The following is a 19,757-nucleotide window of genomic DNA, read 5'->3' as shown; positions in this document are numbered from 1 at the left end:
TATGATTAGGGACTTATTTAAATCACTATAAAGATCTCATTCCTCATCTAATGATGCCAGGGACAAATATAAAGCTGTCTATATCAGCATTGCTCATTTATTACACCAATTTTCCAGAATATATAGGTCATTCTAAAAGCTCTCCCTGAAAAAAATGTAAAGTAGCCTTTTAATTCTCAAAGTTCTCATCAGAATTAAAATAGGTCAAATTTTTAGAGCATAGAGCTGTGAGATTATTTTACATTATTTTTATTTACTTGAGTTTAGGGAATATTCCGAGATGTTTTTTCTCTTAGCTTTATTAAACATTTGGGCATTGTACTGGGTTGAACTGTGCTCACCCTACCACCTCCCCCCAAAAGAGATGTCTAACACAAACATGTAAATGTAGCCTTATTTGGAATAAAGGTCTTTGCAGATGTTATTAAGGTAAGGATCTCAAGATGAAGTCATTCTGAATTAAGGTGAATCCAGTAACGAATGTCCTTATAAGAGACAGACAATGAGAGGTACATAAAGACACAGAGGGAAGAAGTCCATTTGAAGATGGAGGCAGACATTGGAGTTATACTGCCACAAGCCGAGGAACGCCAGGAGCTGCGAGAAACTGGACGAAACTAGAAAAGATTCTTCCCTAGAGCCTTTGTAGGGTTGGTGGCCCTGCCAACACTTTAAGACTTCTGCCCTCCAAAACTGTGTGAGAATGAATTTCTGCTGTTTTAAACTACCACATCTGTGGTAATTTGTTGCAGTAGCCCTAGAAAACTAATACAAGTATACATTTGATACTAACTGCAGGTTTTGAACTCCTTTAAATGTTAGTCTGTATCTATTCTGTGTTTATAGATAAGATCTTTTCTTTGAAGTATATTGAAGAGTGAATATCTGTCATTAAAAACAGGAAAAATCCTATATACCTAACATTCCATTTATCTCATAAAGTTACTGTTTTGGCTTTATTTTATCTACCACAGATGTGGCTGGTGGTTATTCATCTTCCATGCTTGATGCAATCAGAAGAGCAGTGATGGTTTCCAACATGCTTTCGGTTAATAAGATAAATGCGAAAAGCCTCACCCTCAAAGAGGTCTTCAGACTAGCTACTCTTGGAGGCAGCCAAGGTAATGAGCATTTTATTTCTCATACCATGTACATACAACCATGCCAATGTGTCCTTTGCTGCAGTGTGAAGGCTCGTGATAGTGGCATCAGCAGGCACCCCCATATTCATGACTGTTGCATCTCATATAATATAACCAAAACTTAGCAAGTACATGTTCAAGCATGTGGTGGAGGCATCATTCTTTAAGCAAGTTCCCTGTTTTTGGCAGAAGAGATGTTCAGTATGCAATTATCATATTAATTGTTTTAATGGATACTTGCATTGGTCACATGCATACGAGTTCTTTAAAATAATCAGTTTTTTTCCACTGAGTCAAGTAACATGCTCTCTATTGGCCTAAGTAGTAATAATAATAATAATGGCCAAGACTTATTGGGCCCTTACCATGTGATAGGCACTATGCAACATGCTTTATGGATGCTGTTATTTAATCCTCAGAACCACTATTAATTCCATTTTACCAACAAGGTACCTGAGTGAGGCTTACACACCTGTCAAGCTGCAGTGTGCCATGATTTGAATCCAGAAAATCTGATGTGAGAGTGCAGGCTGTTACCCACCACCTTCCACTGCAATATCTTCCTGTATAAATCTTGGCTTAGACTATGTATTTTGTTTATCTACTTAAGTACACTAATTACCCAAGCCTCTTTCAAAGGAGAAAGATGGAGAAGTACAGTTGATATGCAAATATTGTTCATCACCTTTTCCCAGTTCTCACATGTAACTGTAGTTTTACTGAAAAAATAGAAAGTGGTAACTGTATTGCTTTCTGTCACTTTAAGTATTATAGTATAATCTGGATGGATGATAGTGAACATATCATGAAACCTTAGGTAGTTAGTGAGAAAAACATAGATCTTAAGACAGGTGTATATTTTTAATATATTTTAACATTTTTATATTTATGATATATACCCTAGATCTTATAAATGAAGTATGATGGAGGCCAGGGTATCCTGGGAAGAGAAACTTCCTGGCTCTTCTCTGAATGTTCTGGGCTATGATGAATGCCATAAAGAACATTTCAAGAAAGAAAGCAAAGGTCATGCGCTTTGCATTTCCCCCAGTCTTATAATTTCATTTTCTAAAGTTCCAAGTTTTAAAAGTTCTGTTCTTTAAACAAGTGTGACACTCCCTACCCCACCCCCATTTTCACATCTGAGTTGTCCTGCCATCTGATTTTCATGGTGTAAATGACTTGTATTTAAATAGTGCTTTTCTTATTCTAGGCTCTCTGTGAGTTGTTTCATCAGGATCCTGTATGCGACCAGGCCGGCATGGGGTGCTTACCAAACCATTTCTACCTTACCGTATAGCTTTCAAATCTATTTTCTGGGCCGCTGTTATGAAATTTCTTCTCAGCTTGTGTCTCTACAAGAGTCTGAGTGAATGAGATGAATGCATCCCTGTTTAAAGTTGGCATCTTCCCTGCTTTACATTCACTCTCAAGATCAAGATGTGCATAAATCACCTTCACGGAGCCAACATTAGCTCCAAAGACAGTAAAACTGCATTTCCTAAAATGCATTTGAGTTGCTTACCAGCCCAGCTAGGCCTCTCTGAAATAATGTGAATTTAGATCAATTTACAATTCACTGACAGTAGTTGTGGTTTTTTTTGGTTAGTTCATACCTGAACTCCCCAGGTTCTAACAAACAGTCCAGTTAATTTATATATATATATATATATATATATATATATATATATATATATATATATATAATACCATCAATTCCTGGCAAATGAACCTGGTTATCTGGCCTATTAAACACACAGTTTTATGTTGAATACAGTCATCAAAAACTCATGTTTGTCATGCTGTTTGTCAAGGGAAAAACGAAGTAGAGTGTAATCGATGAAGGAGGAGAACATTTCCAGTGATTTTCTCTTACATTCAGTTCTTCCCCCCACCATCAGTGGAAGTCACCTAACCACTTTTAACATTTCTAATTATGTTTGCACCTCTTTAAGAACTCTTTAGCTAAAAAAATATTTTTCTTTTCTGAGAATAAAAGAGTTGCCCTTTAAATAACCATTTAAGAACAAGCAAGATTTCTAAATCTGTGCTTAGAGCATTGCCAAAAGACTTCTGGATATCCATACCTAGAAATATAACTAGTGGGTATTGTCTAATAGAAATATGGTGTCTAATATTTTCACATAGGACTGTATTCTGATAGTGCCAGAATACAGCAAATACATGTAAAAATTCAAGTAAGTAATGCTGCACTCCAGTTGACCTTTCTTTCATGCATGCTTCTATTTGGAACACTCTATCCAGATTCTGGCTTTAAGGAGCTTTAAATTCAATACCTTCATTGACCAGGAAAACCAACTACCCTCATCTGAAACTAAACCATAAAAATGAGAGATGTTCTTCCTCGACATCCACTATTCATGGAATAGGAATTCTAGCTGGGAGATGGATCAATTCAATAGACATTATTGACCTATGCCCTATTTTAGAGAACCATTCTTCTCTGGCAATGAGAAAATCTTTAAGGTTACAGAGAAATTAGTCTGCTTTCAAAAGCACTGGGACTCTTGAGTTATGAAAATCTATTTACTTTCAGAAGTGAATTTTTTCTATTCAAAGGATTTAAACTAAGGAACTTAGGATGGATATGCCTGCATTGAAAAATATGCAAAAAGATAATTATTTTTTACTTACTTGAAGTTCATTTCACTGCCACAAAAATAGATCTTGTCAGCTATTTCATAGAACAAAAAGAACAAAAAGGGCAAGGAAAGAAGTTGGAATGTTGGAAGGAGAATAGGAGAGAAAGAGAAAGATATTATGTCCATCATCATGTTTCTTAGAGAGGTGAATGGAAATCACAGACCAGTTGGACTGTGAAGGGAACTGATAGAGCTGAAACAGAGACAACATCAGAATTACGATCATGGTGTTGAAGAGAACTCTTTTTATTCTCAGATTTTGCTTTCCCTGTGCTTACTCTGCCTTCTGTAAGTCGAAGTCTTGCGACCTATTGGAATGCTTCACTATTAAGATACTAATTTTTTTCTAGTGACACACTGGCAGATTCTGTCCTTGCAAATTGGGATATTTGCATGGTCCAATGGCTAAAAATACTAACTGTTTATTAATTTATTCCATCCTGTAGCCCTGGGGCTGGATAGACAGATTGGAAACTTTGAAGTGGGCAAGGAATTTGATGCCCTCCTGATCAACCCCAAAGCATCTGACTCTCCCATTGACCTGTTTTATGTGGATTTTGTTGGTGATATTTCTGAGGTACGTAAAAGGAAGTTGATCAAAAAGCATTAATTTCATGAACTAGTCAGTCATGACAGCTTCCCTATAGAAAAAAAATAGACACTGAAACATTTATTGGAATGCAGGAGAATCTTATAAGGGAAGCTAGATAATTTTTTTTAACATATTAATTCGAGTATCATTGCTTTACACTGATGTGTTAGCTGCTGCTGTATAACAAAGTGGATCAGCTATACGTATACATATATCCCCATATCCCCTCCCTCTTGCGTCTCCCTCCCACCCTCCCTATCTCACTCCTCTAGGTGGTCACAAAGTACAAGCTGATCTCCCTGTGCTATGTGGCTGCTTCCCACTACCTATCTCTCCCACAGTACAAGCTGATCTCCCTGTGCTATGTGGCTGCTTCCCACTACCTATCTCTCCCACAGTACAAGCTGATCTCCCTGTGCTATGTGGCTGCTTCCCACTACCTATCTCTCCCACGCCTGGTAGTGTACACAAGTCACTGCCACTCATCACTTCGTCTCATCTTACCCCTCCCCCTCCCCATGTCCTCAAGTCCATTCTCTACATCTGTGTCTCTGTTTCTGTCCTGCCCCTAGGTTCTTCAGAACCTTTTTTTTTGGTTCCATATATATGTGTTAGCATATGGTATTTGTTTTTCTCTTTCTGACTTACTTCACTCTGTGTGGCAGAGTCTAGGTCCATCCACCTCACTACAAATAACTCAATTTCATTTCTTTTCATGGCTGATAATATTCCATTGTATATATGTGCCACATCTTCTTTATCCATTCATCTGTCGATGGACAAGTAGGTTGCTACCCTGTCCTGGCTGTTTTAAATAGTGCTGCAGTGAACATTGTGGTACATGACTCTTTTTGAATTATGGTTTTCTCAGGGTATATGCCCAGTAGTGGGATTGCTGGGTTGTATGGTAGTTCTATTTTTAGTTTTTTAAGGAACCTCCACACTGTTCTCCACAGTGGCTGTATCAATTTACATTCCCACCAACAGTGCAAGAGGGTTCCCTTTTCTCCACACCCTCTCCACCATTTATTGTTTGTAGATTTTTTGATGATGCCCATTCTAGCGGGTGTGAGGGGATACCACATTGTAGTTTTGATTTGCATTTCTCTAATGATTAATGATGTGGAGTATCCTTTCAAATGTTTCTTGGCAATCTGTATATCTTCTTTGGAAAAATGCCTATTTAGGTCTTCTGCCCATTTTTGGATTGGGTTGTTTTTTTGATACTGAACTGCATGAGCTGCTTGTATATTTTGGAGATTAATCCTTTGGCAGTTGCTTTGTTTGCAAATATTTTCTCCCACTGTGAGGGCTGTCTTTACGTCTTGGTTATGGTTTCCTTTGCTGTGCAAAAGTTTTTAAGTTTCATTAGGTCCCATTTGTTTATTTTTTTTAATTTCCATTTCTCTAGGAGGTGGGTCAAAATGGATCTTGCTGTGATTTATGTCATAGAGTATTCTGCCTATGTTTTCCTCTAAGAGTTTTATAGTGTCTGGCCTTACATTTAGGTCTTTAATCCATTTTGAGTTTATTTTTGTGTATGGTGTTAGGGAGTGTTCTAATTTCATTCTTTTACACGTAGCTGTCCAGTTTTCCCAGCACCACTTATTGAAGAGGCTGTCTTTACTCCATTGCATATTCTCCTTTATCAGAGATAAGGTGACCATATGCGTGTGGATTTATCTCTGGGATTTCTGTCCTGTTCCATTAATCTCTATTTCTGTTTTTGTGCCAGTACCATACTATCTTGATTACTGTAGCTTTGTAGTATAGTCTGAAGTCAGGGAGCCTGATTCCTCCAGCTTCGTTTTTCTTTCTCAAGATTGCGTTGACTATTCGGGGTCTCTTGTGTTTCCATACAAATTGTGAAATTTTTTGTTCTAGTTCTGTGAAAAATGCCACTGGTAGTTTGATAGGGATTACATTGAATCTGTAGATTCCTTTGGGTAGTATAATCATTTTCCCAATGTTGATTCTTCCAATCTAAGAACATGGGATATCTCTCCATCTGTTTGTATCATCTTTAATTTCTTTCATCAGTGTCTTATAGTTTTCTGCATACAGGTCTTTTGTCTCCTTAGGTAGATTTATTCGTAGGTATTTTATTCTTTTTGTTGCAGTGGTAAATGGGAGTGTTTTCTTAATTTCACTTTCAGATTTTTCATCATTAGTGTATAGGAATGTAAGAGATTTCTGTGCATTAATTTTGTGTCTTATTACTTTACCAAATTCATTGATTAGCTCTAGGAGTTATCTGGTGGCATCTTTAGGATTCTCTATGATAGTATCATGTCATCTGCAAACAGTGACAGTTTTACGTCTTCTGTTCTGATTTGGATTCCTTTTATTTTTTTTTCTTTTCTGACTGCTGTGGCTAAAACTTCCACAACTATGTTGAACAATAGTGGTGAGAATGGGCAACCTTGTCTTGTTCCTCATCTTAGTGGACATGGTTTCAGTTTTTCACCATTGAGAACGATGTTTGTTGTGGGTTTGTCATATATGGCCTTTATTATGTTGAGGTAAGTTCCCTCTATGCCTACTTCCTGGAGGGTTTTTATCATAAATGGGTGTTGAATACCTTTTCTGCATCTATTATCATATGGTTTTTCTCCTTCAATTTGTTAATATGGTGTATCACACTGATTGATTTGCATATATTGAGGAATCCTTGCATTCCTGGGATAAACCCCACTTGATCATGGTGTGTGATCCTTTTAATATGCTACTGGATTCTGTTTGCTAGTATTTTGTTGAGGATTTTTGCATCTGCGTTCATCAGTGACATTGGCCTGTAGTTTTCTTTTTTCGTGGGATATTTGTCGGGTTTTGTATCCGGGTGTTGGTGGCCTTGTAGAATGAGTTTTGGAGTGTTCCTCCCTCTGCTATATTTTGGAAGAGTTTGAGAAGTAAGGGTGTTAGCTCTTCTCTAAATGTTTGATAGCATTTGCCTGTGAAGCCATCTGGTCCTGGGCTTTTGTTTGTTGGCAGATTTTTAATCACAGCTGCAATTTCAGTGCTTGTGATTGGTCTGTTTCTATTTTCTATTTCTTCCTGGTTCAGTCTGGGAAAGTTGTGCTTTTCTAATAAATTGTCCATTTCTTCCAGGTTGTCCACTTTATTGGCATATAGTTGCTTGTAGTAATCTCTCATGATCTTTTGTATTTCTTCAGTGTCAGTTGTTACTCCTGCTTTTTCATTTCTAATCCTGTTGATTTGAGTCTTCTCCCTTTTTTTCTTGAGTCTGACTAATGGTTTATCAGTTTTGTTTATCTTCTCAAAGAACCAGCTTTTAGTTTTATTGACCTTTGCTATTGTTTCCTTCATTTCTTTTCCATTTATTTCTGATCTGTTCTTTATGATTTCTTTCCTTCTGCTAACTTTGGGGGTTTTTTTGTTCTTCTTTCTCTAATTGCTTTAGGTGTAAGGTTAGGTTGTTAAATATCTGAGATGTTTTCTTCCCCTGAGGTAGGACTGTATTGCTAAAAACTTCACTCTCAGAACTGCTTTTGCTGCATCCCATAGGTTTTGGGTTGTCATGTTTTCATTGTCATTTGTTTCTAGGTATTTTTTGATTTCCTCTTTGATTTATTCAGTGATCTCTTGGTTATTTACTAGTGTATTGTTTAGCCTCCATGTGTTTGTATTTTTTACATTTTTTTCCTTAATTGATATCTAGTCTTATAGCGTTGTGGTCGGAGAAAATACTTGATACTATTTCAGTTTTCTTAAATTTACAAAGGCTTAATTTGCGACCCAGGATATGATCTATCCTGCAGAATGTTCCATGAGCACTTGAGAAGAAAATGTATTGTTTTTTTGGATGGAATGTCATATAAATATCAATTAAGTCCATCTTGTTTAATGTGTCATTTATAGCTTGTGTTTCCTTGTTTATTTTCATTTCAGATGAATTGTCCATTGGTGAAAGTGGGGTGTTACAGTCCCCTACTATTATTCTGTTAATGTCAATTTCCCCTTTTATGGCTGTTAGTATTTGCCTTATGTATTGAGGTGCTCCTCTGTTGGGTATATAAATATTTACAATTGTTATATCTTCTTCTTGCATTGATCCCTTGATTATTACGTGGTGTTCTTCCTTGTCTCTTGTAATAGTCTTTATTTTAAAGTCTATTTTATCTGATATGAGAATTGCTACTCCAGCTTTCTTTTGATTTCCATTTGCATGGAATATCTTTTTCCATCCCCTCACTTTCAGTGTGTATGTGTTCCTAGGTCTGAAGTGGGTCTCTTGTAGACAGCATATACATGGATCTTGTTTTTGTATGCATTCAGCCAGTCTGTGTCTTTTGGCTGGAGCATTTAATCCATTTACATTTAAGGTAATTATCAATATGTATGTTCCTATTACCATTTTCTTAATTGTTTTGGTTTTGTTTTTGTAGGTCTTTTCCTTCTCCTGTGTTTCCTGCCTAGAAAAGTTCCTTTAGCATTTGTTGTAAAGCTGGTTTGATGGTGCTGAATTCTCTTAGCTTCTGTTTGTTTGTAAAGGTTTTAATTTCTGTGTCAAATCTGAATGAGATCCTTGCTGGGTAGAGTAATCTTGGTTGTAGGTTTTTCCCTTTCATAAATTTAAATATGTCCTGCCACTCCCTTCTGGCTTGCAGAATTTCTGCTGAAAAATCAGCTGTTAAGCTTATTGGATTCCCTTGTATATTATTTGTTGCTTTTCCCTTGCTGTTTTTAATATTTTTTCTTTGTATTTAATTTTTGATAGTTTGATTAATTTGTGTCTTGGCATGTTTCTCTTTGGATATATCCTGTATGGGACTGTCTGCGCTTCCTGGACTTGATTATTTCCTTTCCCATATCAGGGAAGTTTTCAACTCTTATCTCTTCAAATATTTTCTCAGTTCCTTTCTCTTTCTCTGGGACCCCTATAATTCGAATGTTGGTGCATTTAGTGTTGTCCCAGAGGTCTCTGAAACTGTCCTCGATTCTTTTCATTCTTTTTTCTTTACTCTGCTCTGCAGTAGTTATTTCCACTGTTTTATCTTGCAGGTCACTTATCCGTTCTTCTGCCTCAGTTATTCTGCTATTGATTCCTTCTAGAGAATTCTTAATTTCATTTATTGTGTTCATCATTGTGTGTTTGCTCTTTAGTTCTTCTAGTTCCTTGTTAAATGTTTCTTGTACTTTCTCTATTCTATTTCCAAGATTTTGTATCATCTTCACTATCATTACTCTGAATTCTTCTTCAGGTAGACTGCCTATTTCCTCTTCATTTGTTTGGTCTCATGGGTTTTTACTTTGCTCCTTCATCTGCGTATTTCTCTGTCTTCTCATTTTGCTTAACTTACTGTGTTTGGGGTCTCCTTTTCTCAGGCTACAAGTTCATAGTTCTCATTGTTTTTGATGTCTGCCCCCAGTGGGTAAGGTTTGTTCTGTGGTTTGTGTAGGCTTCCTGGTGGAGGGCACTGGTGCCTGTGTTCCGGTGGATGAGGCTGCATCTTGTCTCTCTGCTGGGCAGGACCGCGTTCAGTGGTGTGTTTTGGGTTGTTTGTGACCTTATTATGATTTTATGCAGCCTCTCTGCTGATGGGTGGGGTTGTGTTCCTTTCTTGCTAGTTGTTTGCATGGCGTGTCCAGCACTGGAGCTTGCTGGTTGTTGAATGGAGCTGGGTCTTAGCGTTGAGACGGTGATCTCTGGGAGAGCTCTCACTGTTTGATTATTATATGGGGCCAGGAGGTCTCTGGTGGTCCAATGTCCTGAACTCGGCTCTCCCACCTCCAAGACTCAGGCCTGACACCCGGCTGGAGCACCAGACCCTGTCAGCCACACAGCTGGAGTGCCTTCAGAGTTGGAGAAGCTGGCCTGCAGTGGCTCTCCTTCTGTGCTGCACATTAGAATCACCTGCTTCTTCCTTGTTTTGCCCCAAAGGCAGTGTTCCACAGAGAAAAACAGTCCCCTTGAAAATAGTCACAGCTCTGAGATGGCGTTTTTTTTTTACGTTGTGCTCAGTCAGGTTTCACTTGTTCACAGGGTGTTATGTGCAGAGGCCTCACACCCGGCTCTTCCTACTGGGGTTCCTAGTTTGGAATCTAGATCCTTTTAAGTTATTATAATTTCATGACAATAATGGTATTAAAGAAACATTTGTATTTTGAATATATTTGTATATTTGAAGGTATTTGGCTATAAGAAGCCATAATATAGCTACCACTTATTGAACACACTTGCTGTGTGCTAGATGGCATGGGATTAATACATTATTTTTGTTTAATTATCAGAACAACTATTATGAGAGCCAGGTGCTATTAATATTACCATGTCGTTTATGGGGCAGTGAGGCTTAAGGGAGGCTAAATGGTTTACCTAAGAACTCATGGCTAGTAATTAGTAGACACAGTTTGGATTCCATCCCAGGACTTTCTGACTTCTGGAATCTGGGCTCTTGATCACAATGCTACATGGATTCTCTTAATTATAAGAAAATGAGTTTTTTTTACTTTGTCCTCTTATCATGTTTTTCTATGTATAAAATAAACTAGTTCTTACTTTAATAACAATTCTTTTTGAGACAGTTTTTCTTTAAAACTTAGCTACTGCCATTTATAAATTGATCCATTTATGAGAGTAAATGTGATACTAAATGTAACATACTGAGATTTTTTGAAGAAAGGGGCTGGATTATTTGAAGTTGATACCATTAGTTATTTACATATTACTTATTCTTTTACTTTTTTATTAGAGTGAGTTTCTGGGAATAGGGCTTAGACCCATTCATCCAGTCATTTTTCTTCTATTATACACCTCTTGAAATATTTAAATTATTATATTAAATTAAATTCTTTTTTTTTTTTTTTTTGCGGTACGCGGGCCTCTCACTGTTGTGGCCTCTCCCGTCGTGGAGCACAGGCTCTGGACGCGCAGGCTCAGCGGCCATGGCTCACGTGCCCAGCCGCTCCGCAGCATGTGGGATCTTCCTGGACCGGGGCACGAACCCGTGTCCCCTGCATCAGCAGGTGGACTCTCAACCACTGCACCACCAGGGAAGCCCTAAATTAAATTCTTTAATTTTTGTTAACACTTTCCTCTGAAGATTTCAAGGTTCTATGTTAAGAACTTTCAGGCAATGGGAAACACTTGTAATAGTCAGTACTTTTTTTTTAGGCAAAAGACCATTTCTTTTTCATTAATAAAAGTAGATTTTGGGATGTTCAGTCGATGCCACCTTAGGTGAGACAGTGATTGTTAGCCATAGAAGCCAACTCCTATGAGTAGAGTTAGGTCTTCTGGGGCATAGTTTAGCATTTTGACTTGGGATACTGGATTGTTGGTGACAAATAATTCTTCCCCTTTACCCTTTCTGCCTAACTCTGTTATTGGAATAGCCATCAGTGTATCCATTTCTGGGACCAAGTTCCAGCCAGGCTAATGTATACAACAGAGAGAAATACCTTTTAAATGGATGGATTACGTGTCTTATCTCAAGGCCTTTTTCAGTTTTAAATTCAAAATATTTTCATGGTAACTCTTGGATATGGAATGCAAGACTAAAGAAATTCACATGTGGAAATGCAAACAGACAATGATTAATCAAGATAGCATCTTTTATGTAAATATATAAATAAGTTTCGGCACTGAAATTAACACATTTTTCTCCTCTGGGTTTAGCCATAATTTTGGTAATATATATATTTACAAAAGAAAATGTTCTGTGTTTAGAAAAAAATAAAAACAGATTTTTGCCATTGAGAAATATATTTATATTTCTGGATTTTGCCAGCCACTGTTGCCTGTGAATTTGCTTTTCCAAATGCACAAAATATTCTTTCTCCTTCTTATTATTATTTTTCATTTTAGGCTATTATCCAGAAGTTCCTCTATCTAGGTAGGTATATATGTCTCTATGCTAAATAGAATCTTTCTTTGTCTCTTGGGTATGCTCTCTGCATTTATTGTACCATATGTTAAGCCTTATGTGTGATCATTTGCTTTGATTCATTATATTTTTTAACATTCCTTGGCATTGAGCCCATTTATGGCACAATATTTAAAGGCACTATTTGAAATGAATATGCTCCTCTAGAACATAGTCATAAATCCTAAACTGAGGAATGGCAGGCCAAGGAGAAGAGATCATCCTGTACCTTCTTCCTACACTCGTTCTGTAACCCCAAGTCTGCCCTAGCACATTGTATTTGTGATTGTGGTGGAGTCTTGCCACACATGCTTTTTAACGTACTCACATTCAATTCTATTCACTGAGAGAGAGAAATAAATAGTGCGGAAGATTCTACTCTTCCTCCCACTCCGTTGAGTGAGCTCTGAGTTCTGAGTGAATTTGGGGTGGGAGAGACACATGTGGTATTTCTTTAAAAAGCTCAGTTCTTGCAGGCCCTTCATCTCACCATGCTGCTTATGATTCTGGGGTGTAAAGATAAGTATTTCTTTTACACTTGGGGCTGGAAAAGGAAACCACTCACTTCAGCCGAAAGAACGGTGATTGGGGGTTGATTCAATTTTATGTGAATTCTGCTTTAGGCGTGTATTTCAGACTCTAATCCTCAAATTAGGTGCAGCATCTTCTTTTGGTCATATCTACCTGTTCAGATTATAAACAATGATTCCTTGATTTTTCTTTCAGGAGATGACCGAAATATTGAAGAGGTGTATGTGAGTGGAAAGCAGGTGGTTCCCTTTTCGAGCTCAGTGTAAGACCCTCTGCATCTACGAGTTCTCCTGGGGTAACACAGTTCTGTGTTTTCTTGTGCCCAGGCGGAGTTAGGAAGTCAAAAACCAGTACCTTGTTCTTGGGATGACTATCTCCTTCTGTGTCTAGTTACAGTATTCACTTGACAAATCGTTCAAAGGAAGTTGCTCTAATTCTCAACTCTGGTTGGGACAATTAAAAATTTCGCCTTTTTGAGCTGTTTAGATTTACTTTAAAGCTCAAACATAAGGGAATGTTATTATTGGTGGTGTTCTTATTATGAGATTTAAATAAAATCTATTTCACATTTGGACATGTGGAGAGAAAAGATATTCTTATAAGGTTAGATATTTTGAGCTAGTAAATGTGAAAATTAGAAAACAGAAAATGAACCAGTGAGTATATTTTTGAGGGAGAAAAAATTAGACTATGAACACACGTTGGAAAATGACTTCAGATTGTGTTTGAAAATTATATACTGAGCATACTAATTTAAAAAGAGAACTTGTTGAATTTTAAAATGTGTTTCTCGATTGACCTTGTGTTCTGGAAATATGCACTTAATGGAATTTGCATTTCAGAGATATGTTATTGTTGTGCTTTGCCTTCTTTGGGGATGAAATGTCAGAAATTGAATGCCACATGCTTTCTTAATATAGTTCTGTGCTTCAAAGTGTTTGACAGAAGTTGGGTATTAAAGATTTAAAGTTTCTTAGGAATATTATTCATATAACTACATGGCATAAATAGCTATACTTTTGTGTACTTTAAAATCACAATGTATAATTGTGTGATGCTATTATTGCTACATTTTTATTAGAAGAGAAACAAATTTCATACTCCACTGTTGTGTAGATTGGAGTCTTTCATATATTGGGACAAGTGCTGGGCATCCAGGAGCTGTCAATACTAAAAGGAAGGGTTTCATTGCAATGACCCATTCTCCCAAAGAACTATTCCATAGTTGCTGGAAATTTCATACTCAGATATCAATCTGTTAGAACTTTAAATGAAGGACAAATCCTACTAGATAAATATTATTTAAAATCTTTAAACCTTGCATATTGAAAGTACTCTATTTTTCAATTTTATCTTGTCTTTTTCATTCCTAATAATTTTCAGGACATTAGCATTTTAGGATAAGGAAAAATATTTAGATGTCCCACTACTGTTTATATTAATAGGACTTAATCTGTACTAGACATCTAGAAACATTAAACAAAGCAAAGAGTGTTTTTATGCTTCCTAATAGTGTGCTTTCCCATAACGTGGAATTAAAAACAAATTATGACTTCATGATAAATCCTTAAGAAATATTGATATGAATATTATTTAAATATTATGGTTTTCTCAGTTAACTCCAAATCCTATAAACCAACAAGGAAAAGGAGTAGTTTTCTTAATATATCCTAACACTCATACCTAGGGCTTAGGGCTTAGGGCTGACTCCTTATTATCACCTTACAGTAAAGAACTTTATGTAATATATCTGCAGAATGAAGAAGAAAATTTGTTCTCTGGTACTATAAATTTTATTCTTATATAGTCATGCTAATTCAGCAGTAATTTGCTCAGTCTCTGGCCCCTCACCCCTGGAGAAACACTTCTAGACTCGGGTATACCCTACACCTAAAGATAGAACAAATATTTGGTCTTATTTAAAAAGCAGAAACAAAAAACCAGAGTTTGTGTTGTGAGGTATTAAGTAACTCAGTAAACCCAGTTTCCAGTCTCAGTCTAGAATTCCTAGTTCCTGAGCCATGTCAAAGATGCCCCACCAAGTTTCTTTCCATTTCTCTATAGTGCCGGTAGGTATTTTCTGCTTTATCTCCCCAGTCCCTGCCAAAGGAACTTGGTTACCTAGTTTCTAACTCACATGAGTGGGCTCAGGAATTTGGAATGACATGTGCAAGATCCAGTAATAGGCAGAAGCTGTTCTTAGCCTTTGCAACATCCTACATTTTTACCTTCCATTAAGGGTGTACATTTTGATGTTGAACATCAACTTTCATTTAGATTTAGGACTTACATGCAGCAAATATAAATAAGTGTGGCATCAGAAGCAGGAATAATGGCCATATACAACCAATCTGTCAAATATTAAGTTTAGCCCTGATAATATGTTAAGACCTGAATATCTTTTCTAGTACGAATAGAATGTGTTGAAATGTTTACATGTACTTTGATCTCCCTGCATTACTTATAACTTATGTGTTTTATTTCCCAGAGTGCAGTGTTGCTGAATGTTGCATATGCTTTTTGCGGTACTGCAGGCATTAACCATACACGTGTCCAGATGTTCTGCACTTTGAAATGTTGCCTTTGCTTAATGTGGGTTGACTTTCTGAATTGCGGAAAGGCAGTATTCCAAGCCAATCCTATTTGTCACTTTATGTGTGAATATTTTGCTCTCTGACAGGAAAGGAAGAATTAAAACATCTTCTCAGCCCCCTCACCCTACTCTGCACTATTTGCCTCGGTTTCATGACATTTTTAATGGAATACACTTTAACAGGTAAAAACGTATTCAATAGTAGTGACTATCATACATTTAAAAATATTTTTGCAACCAGAACAGAAAAGCAGGCTAATCAGCCAACATGAATTTAATTTTCAAAAAAGAGTAAAATGTAGGATTAGAACAGGAAAGGTTGTCCTAGCAATTGTAAACTGAGACCAAGGAAACTCTGTCCCCTTATTTATTCTCCCAGCTTCCTCTGATCTAATTGTCAAAGGTTTTAGAATCCAAGAGAATATCTTGGAATAAGCTTCCTTCATGCTAGGAGGAGGTCTTTCTAAATTAATATTATGAGCATTGAACCCCATTGCATCTCTTTTAATTTTTGTGAGAATTCTGCACAGTCAAGAAAGGAAGGCAGTGGGGAAACACCCCTGTTACGCTTAGCTGATTTGAAGTGTGCCCTTGAATATCCCTGTTGGCAGCTACAGTTGAGATCTCAGAAGGGAAACAATGGCTGTGAGATCCAGCAATGTATTTTGAATCTTCATTCCCTTCCAGACTCTTCTATTTTTAATTTTTTCACCTCAGAACCAGATATATGGAAAGCTTTAAAGACAAGGTGGAAGGCACATTGTATCAATTCTATAACGTGTGCTATACATGGAAGATATCCCAAGCTGGATGCTCCTGTAGCCTGCTGGACAGAGGTGATGATGCTGGAAGCAATCACGTGCTTTTTTTTTTCTTTTAAAGAGTGTTCTGAGTTATTGAAAGGTAGACTACAAAATATGTCATGGGCAATGTCTTGAAGAAATGTTCAAACTGGTGGATTTTTGTGAATTTTTAAGGTTTATTTTCTTTGCAATTTCAGATCTACTTAGCCACTTTAGGTATGACTTTGGACCCTGACACTTTTTTAATGTCTCTAAAGCACGGAAAGAAGTGCAGAGATGAACAGACATGTATTAGAAACCCTGGCATTGGTCCCATGCATGTTTTCACGCCCAGCCCCTCCTTCCTTTCCCTCCTATAGTCTTGAGTGTGAGAGATCAAGAGGTGAGGAGTTAATTTGTAAATCTGGTACAAATTGAGTGAAATGCAAAAGTTGAACAGCTCAATGGTGAAACTAAATGTAAATTCCAAGATGGTTTCCACAGTCCACCGGGTTCAAGTGACCATTATGTGATTGATGTGTTCACTTCCTACTCAAAAGCCTGTCAGAAAGCATTCTTTATTGAAAACCACCTTACATTGTGTTAAACTTCTGATCGCTGCTATTAAGAATATATATACATATGTATTCATGGGAACATTGTTTCTCAATATTTGTATGATTTGCTTATTGTTCCTATGCTGAGTGAGCTCCTTTTTGCTTCAGACAAAAATAAACGAGATTTTGTGTTTATGTGTTTTTGTTGTTGTGAGTTCTATCAATCTGATAGAAGGGGGATTAATCTTAAAGTGGTTTCTCCTTTTAACGTGAATTTTAAGATTGAAGGGGGTCAACTGTCTGATGATGGATGGAAACTAAAATTTTTGGTGGTGAGCATGCTGTAGTATATACAGAAGTAGAAATATAATGTTGTACACATGAAACTTATATAATGTTATAAACCAATGCTATCTCAATAAGAAAAAAAGAAATATCATAAGACTGGAAAAAAATAGAATATTTAGCTGTGGGCCAACATGTATCTTCTATCCTATAATAGTCACTATACACAACTTTTAAAAATTAAGCTATAGCTATATGTTCAGCTCTTTAGAATCAGATTACTGTTGCCTTTGATTTAAGCATAGTTGATATTTCTTATTTTTTAAGCCACAACCCAGAATAAGACGTGCACTTTAACATCAAGAATTAGTTCACACACATGTGCATGAGCATTTAAAACAAACGTCTCACAAAATGCTACTTTCCCTATCTGTGATACCCTGGGCTATTTCTCATTCTATTCTATTCTCTGTAATTTTTTAAACGCTGATAGCGAATTTCCCACTTGGTTTCTTGAACCTCCAATGGGTTATCACCAGCAGTGAGGAAGCAGTTTCCAGTGTCATTTGAGCTGTATACTTTAAGTCTCCATGACTTCATTCTGTGATTTGGCCATGACATGAGGGCCTGCCTTAGGATCATGAGGATTAAATAAAATAATACATAGCCAGCACTTAAGATAGCAGCTGGAACAAAGTGAGTGCTCACTGTATGGTAGTTATTATCTTTAAAATGAATACAAACTGAACAGAAATAAAAATAATTTAAAATGTGTTTTTCTCAGTTTAGTTTTTAGAATTGAAATCAAGTGGTGTTAAGGATCTCTCTGTACATAAAAATATTCTGTAAGGATTAAATCTGATTTTTTCTGGCACTATTCGGCACTATGTTCATTATTTTTTATTTATAACAAGAAGCCTATGAGAGTAGTAGATTTGGTCTATAAATTCTCCCTCAATGTTCTGAGCAACTTACTAAGCATCTTTTTTTTTCTCCTAAGGAACAACTTAGTCAAAATACCCAGAAGAGAATGTTCACATGCATTATGTATAGCAATAAAGTCTGCCTAATTTAATTTGCACATTGTAGGCCAGAGTTCTGTAATGGGTACTTAATAGACAAAAACAAATTACTGCATGGTACTCAATTCAGGATTTAAATAAAATAAGACATGAAATATATATAACTGCCATTTAGACATGAAATATATATAACTGCCAGTAGCAAAAAGGGCCTGTAGTAGGGTATTTTAAGACTCCATGAAAAGGCACTTGAAGGAACTGGGCCCACAAGCAGTTAGTTGTCACTGACAAGGAGTAGGGTTATTTTTTCAAACCCTGTTTGTAAATGGGATGTGAAGTATTCTGTTCTTTGAAATGACAGAACATTATTTTAAAGTATAACTAATTCACTAATTCAGACTCATCTCCTTTTACCATCAAGGCTGCCTACACTATCACTGTAAAGTTACATTAAATTTGTCATACTCCTTGAATTTTTTCATGCTTCTATATTAGTAAGATCTATATTTCAGCCTGGAAAGAGAGAGAGAGGTGGCTAAAAAAGCATTCTCTAGGGCTTCCCTGGTGGCGCAGTGGTTGGGAGTCCACCTAACGATGCAGGGGGCGCGGGTTCATGCCCCAGTCCGGGAGGATCCCAGGTGCCGCGGAGCGGCTAGGCCTGTGGGCCATGGCTGCTGGGCCTGTGCGTCCGGAGCCTGTGCTCCGCGGTGGGAGGGGCCACGGCAGTGAGAGGCCTGCGTACCGCAAAAACAAACAAACAAACAAAAAAGCATTCTCGGGTGTCCCTGGTGGCGCAGTGATTGAGAGTCTGCCTGCCGATGCAGAGGACACGGGTTCGTGCCCCGGTCCGGGAAGATCCCACATGCTGCGGAGCCTGTGCTCCGCAACGGGAGAGGCCACAACAGAGAGAGGCCCGCGTACCGCAAAAAAAAAAAACAAAAAAAAACAACATTCTCTATGGCAAAAACTTTGTAGAGAAATTTTTCAGTGCTAAGAAAAAATAAAACATTTTTGCCCCAAGGTAAAAAGTGCTAAAATATGAACAGATATCATGGAATTTCTCAAGTCACTGGGGCCTTCCTCAATTGCCTAGATTCTGCTCACCCTATAGGGAATAAAACAAACATTTGTTTCCCTATTTGTAGAAAGAAAGCTCAAAGTCATAGCAGTAAAATCTAACATAAGAGAAATAAAGGCCCTAGAAAGATTACCATTTATTCAGATGATAAGAGGTTCTCATACACTTGCTTAAAAACCTAAACTTGAAGCTTCACTGTGAAGTTAATTTCTGTCCTTTTAATCCTGCATAGTCTCCACATCACACTTTTGTTTTACTGCTGTCAAATAAAGCCATGATCCATAAATGAGTAAACCGAGGAAGAATTTTACTCTTGATTTTTTTCATGACTAAATTTGCTTCCTGGAGTACTTGAGAGACCTGAAAGAGCTTTGATGTTTTCTTTCTCTTTCTGCAAGAGTTGATTCCATCCACACCTGAGCTGGGGAATAAATGCAGAGATGTCTTTGTGCTTGGAAAGCACTTTGAAAACATTGACTGAAGCACATGAACAGATAAAGACATGAGAGGCTTTTGTTATTTCAAAGGATAGCTTAAGAGGCTCAGAAAAAGCAGCACACATACTTCTTTCAATTCATGAACACTTTCCTCCTGGTTGAACTATGAAAGATGAATCGGGCTTTGAA

At 37.1% G+C, this 19,757-nt stretch overlaps 1 protein-coding gene and 1 long non-coding RNA gene across 3 annotated transcripts in view; one reads left to right on the top strand and one right to left on the bottom strand.

Annotated features, from left to right (window-relative positions):
• GDA (guanine deaminase) overlaps window positions 1–13,587 on the top strand; it is a 126,212-nt gene extending 112,625 nt beyond the window's left edge. Inside the window, exons 11-14 of the mRNA XM_032636416.1 lie at window positions 975–1,121; window positions 4,252–4,382; window positions 12,226–12,253; window positions 13,010–13,587. Of these exons, the coding sequence (XP_032492307.1) occupies window positions 975–1,121; window positions 4,252–4,382; window positions 12,226–12,253; window positions 13,010–13,080 (377 nt within the window). The 3' untranslated portion in view covers window positions 13,081–13,587. The remainder of the gene's footprint in view (window positions 1–974; window positions 1,122–4,251; window positions 4,383–12,225; window positions 12,254–13,009) is intronic.
• The window catches only part of LOC116756137, a 139,081-nt gene that overhangs the window by 40,936 nt on the left and 78,388 nt on the right, over window positions 1–19,757 (bottom strand). The window lies entirely within an intron of this gene.

The sequence above is a fragment of the Phocoena sinus genome, chromosome 6 (assembly GCF_008692025.1).
Source record: "Phocoena sinus isolate mPhoSin1 chromosome 6, mPhoSin1.pri, whole genome shotgun sequence".
In the NCBI taxonomy this organism is placed as follows: Eukaryota; Metazoa; Chordata; class Mammalia; order Artiodactyla; family Phocoenidae; genus Phocoena; species Phocoena sinus.
Note: the sequence above shows the minus strand (reverse complement) of the source record. Positions and strands in the feature narration are given on the sequence as shown.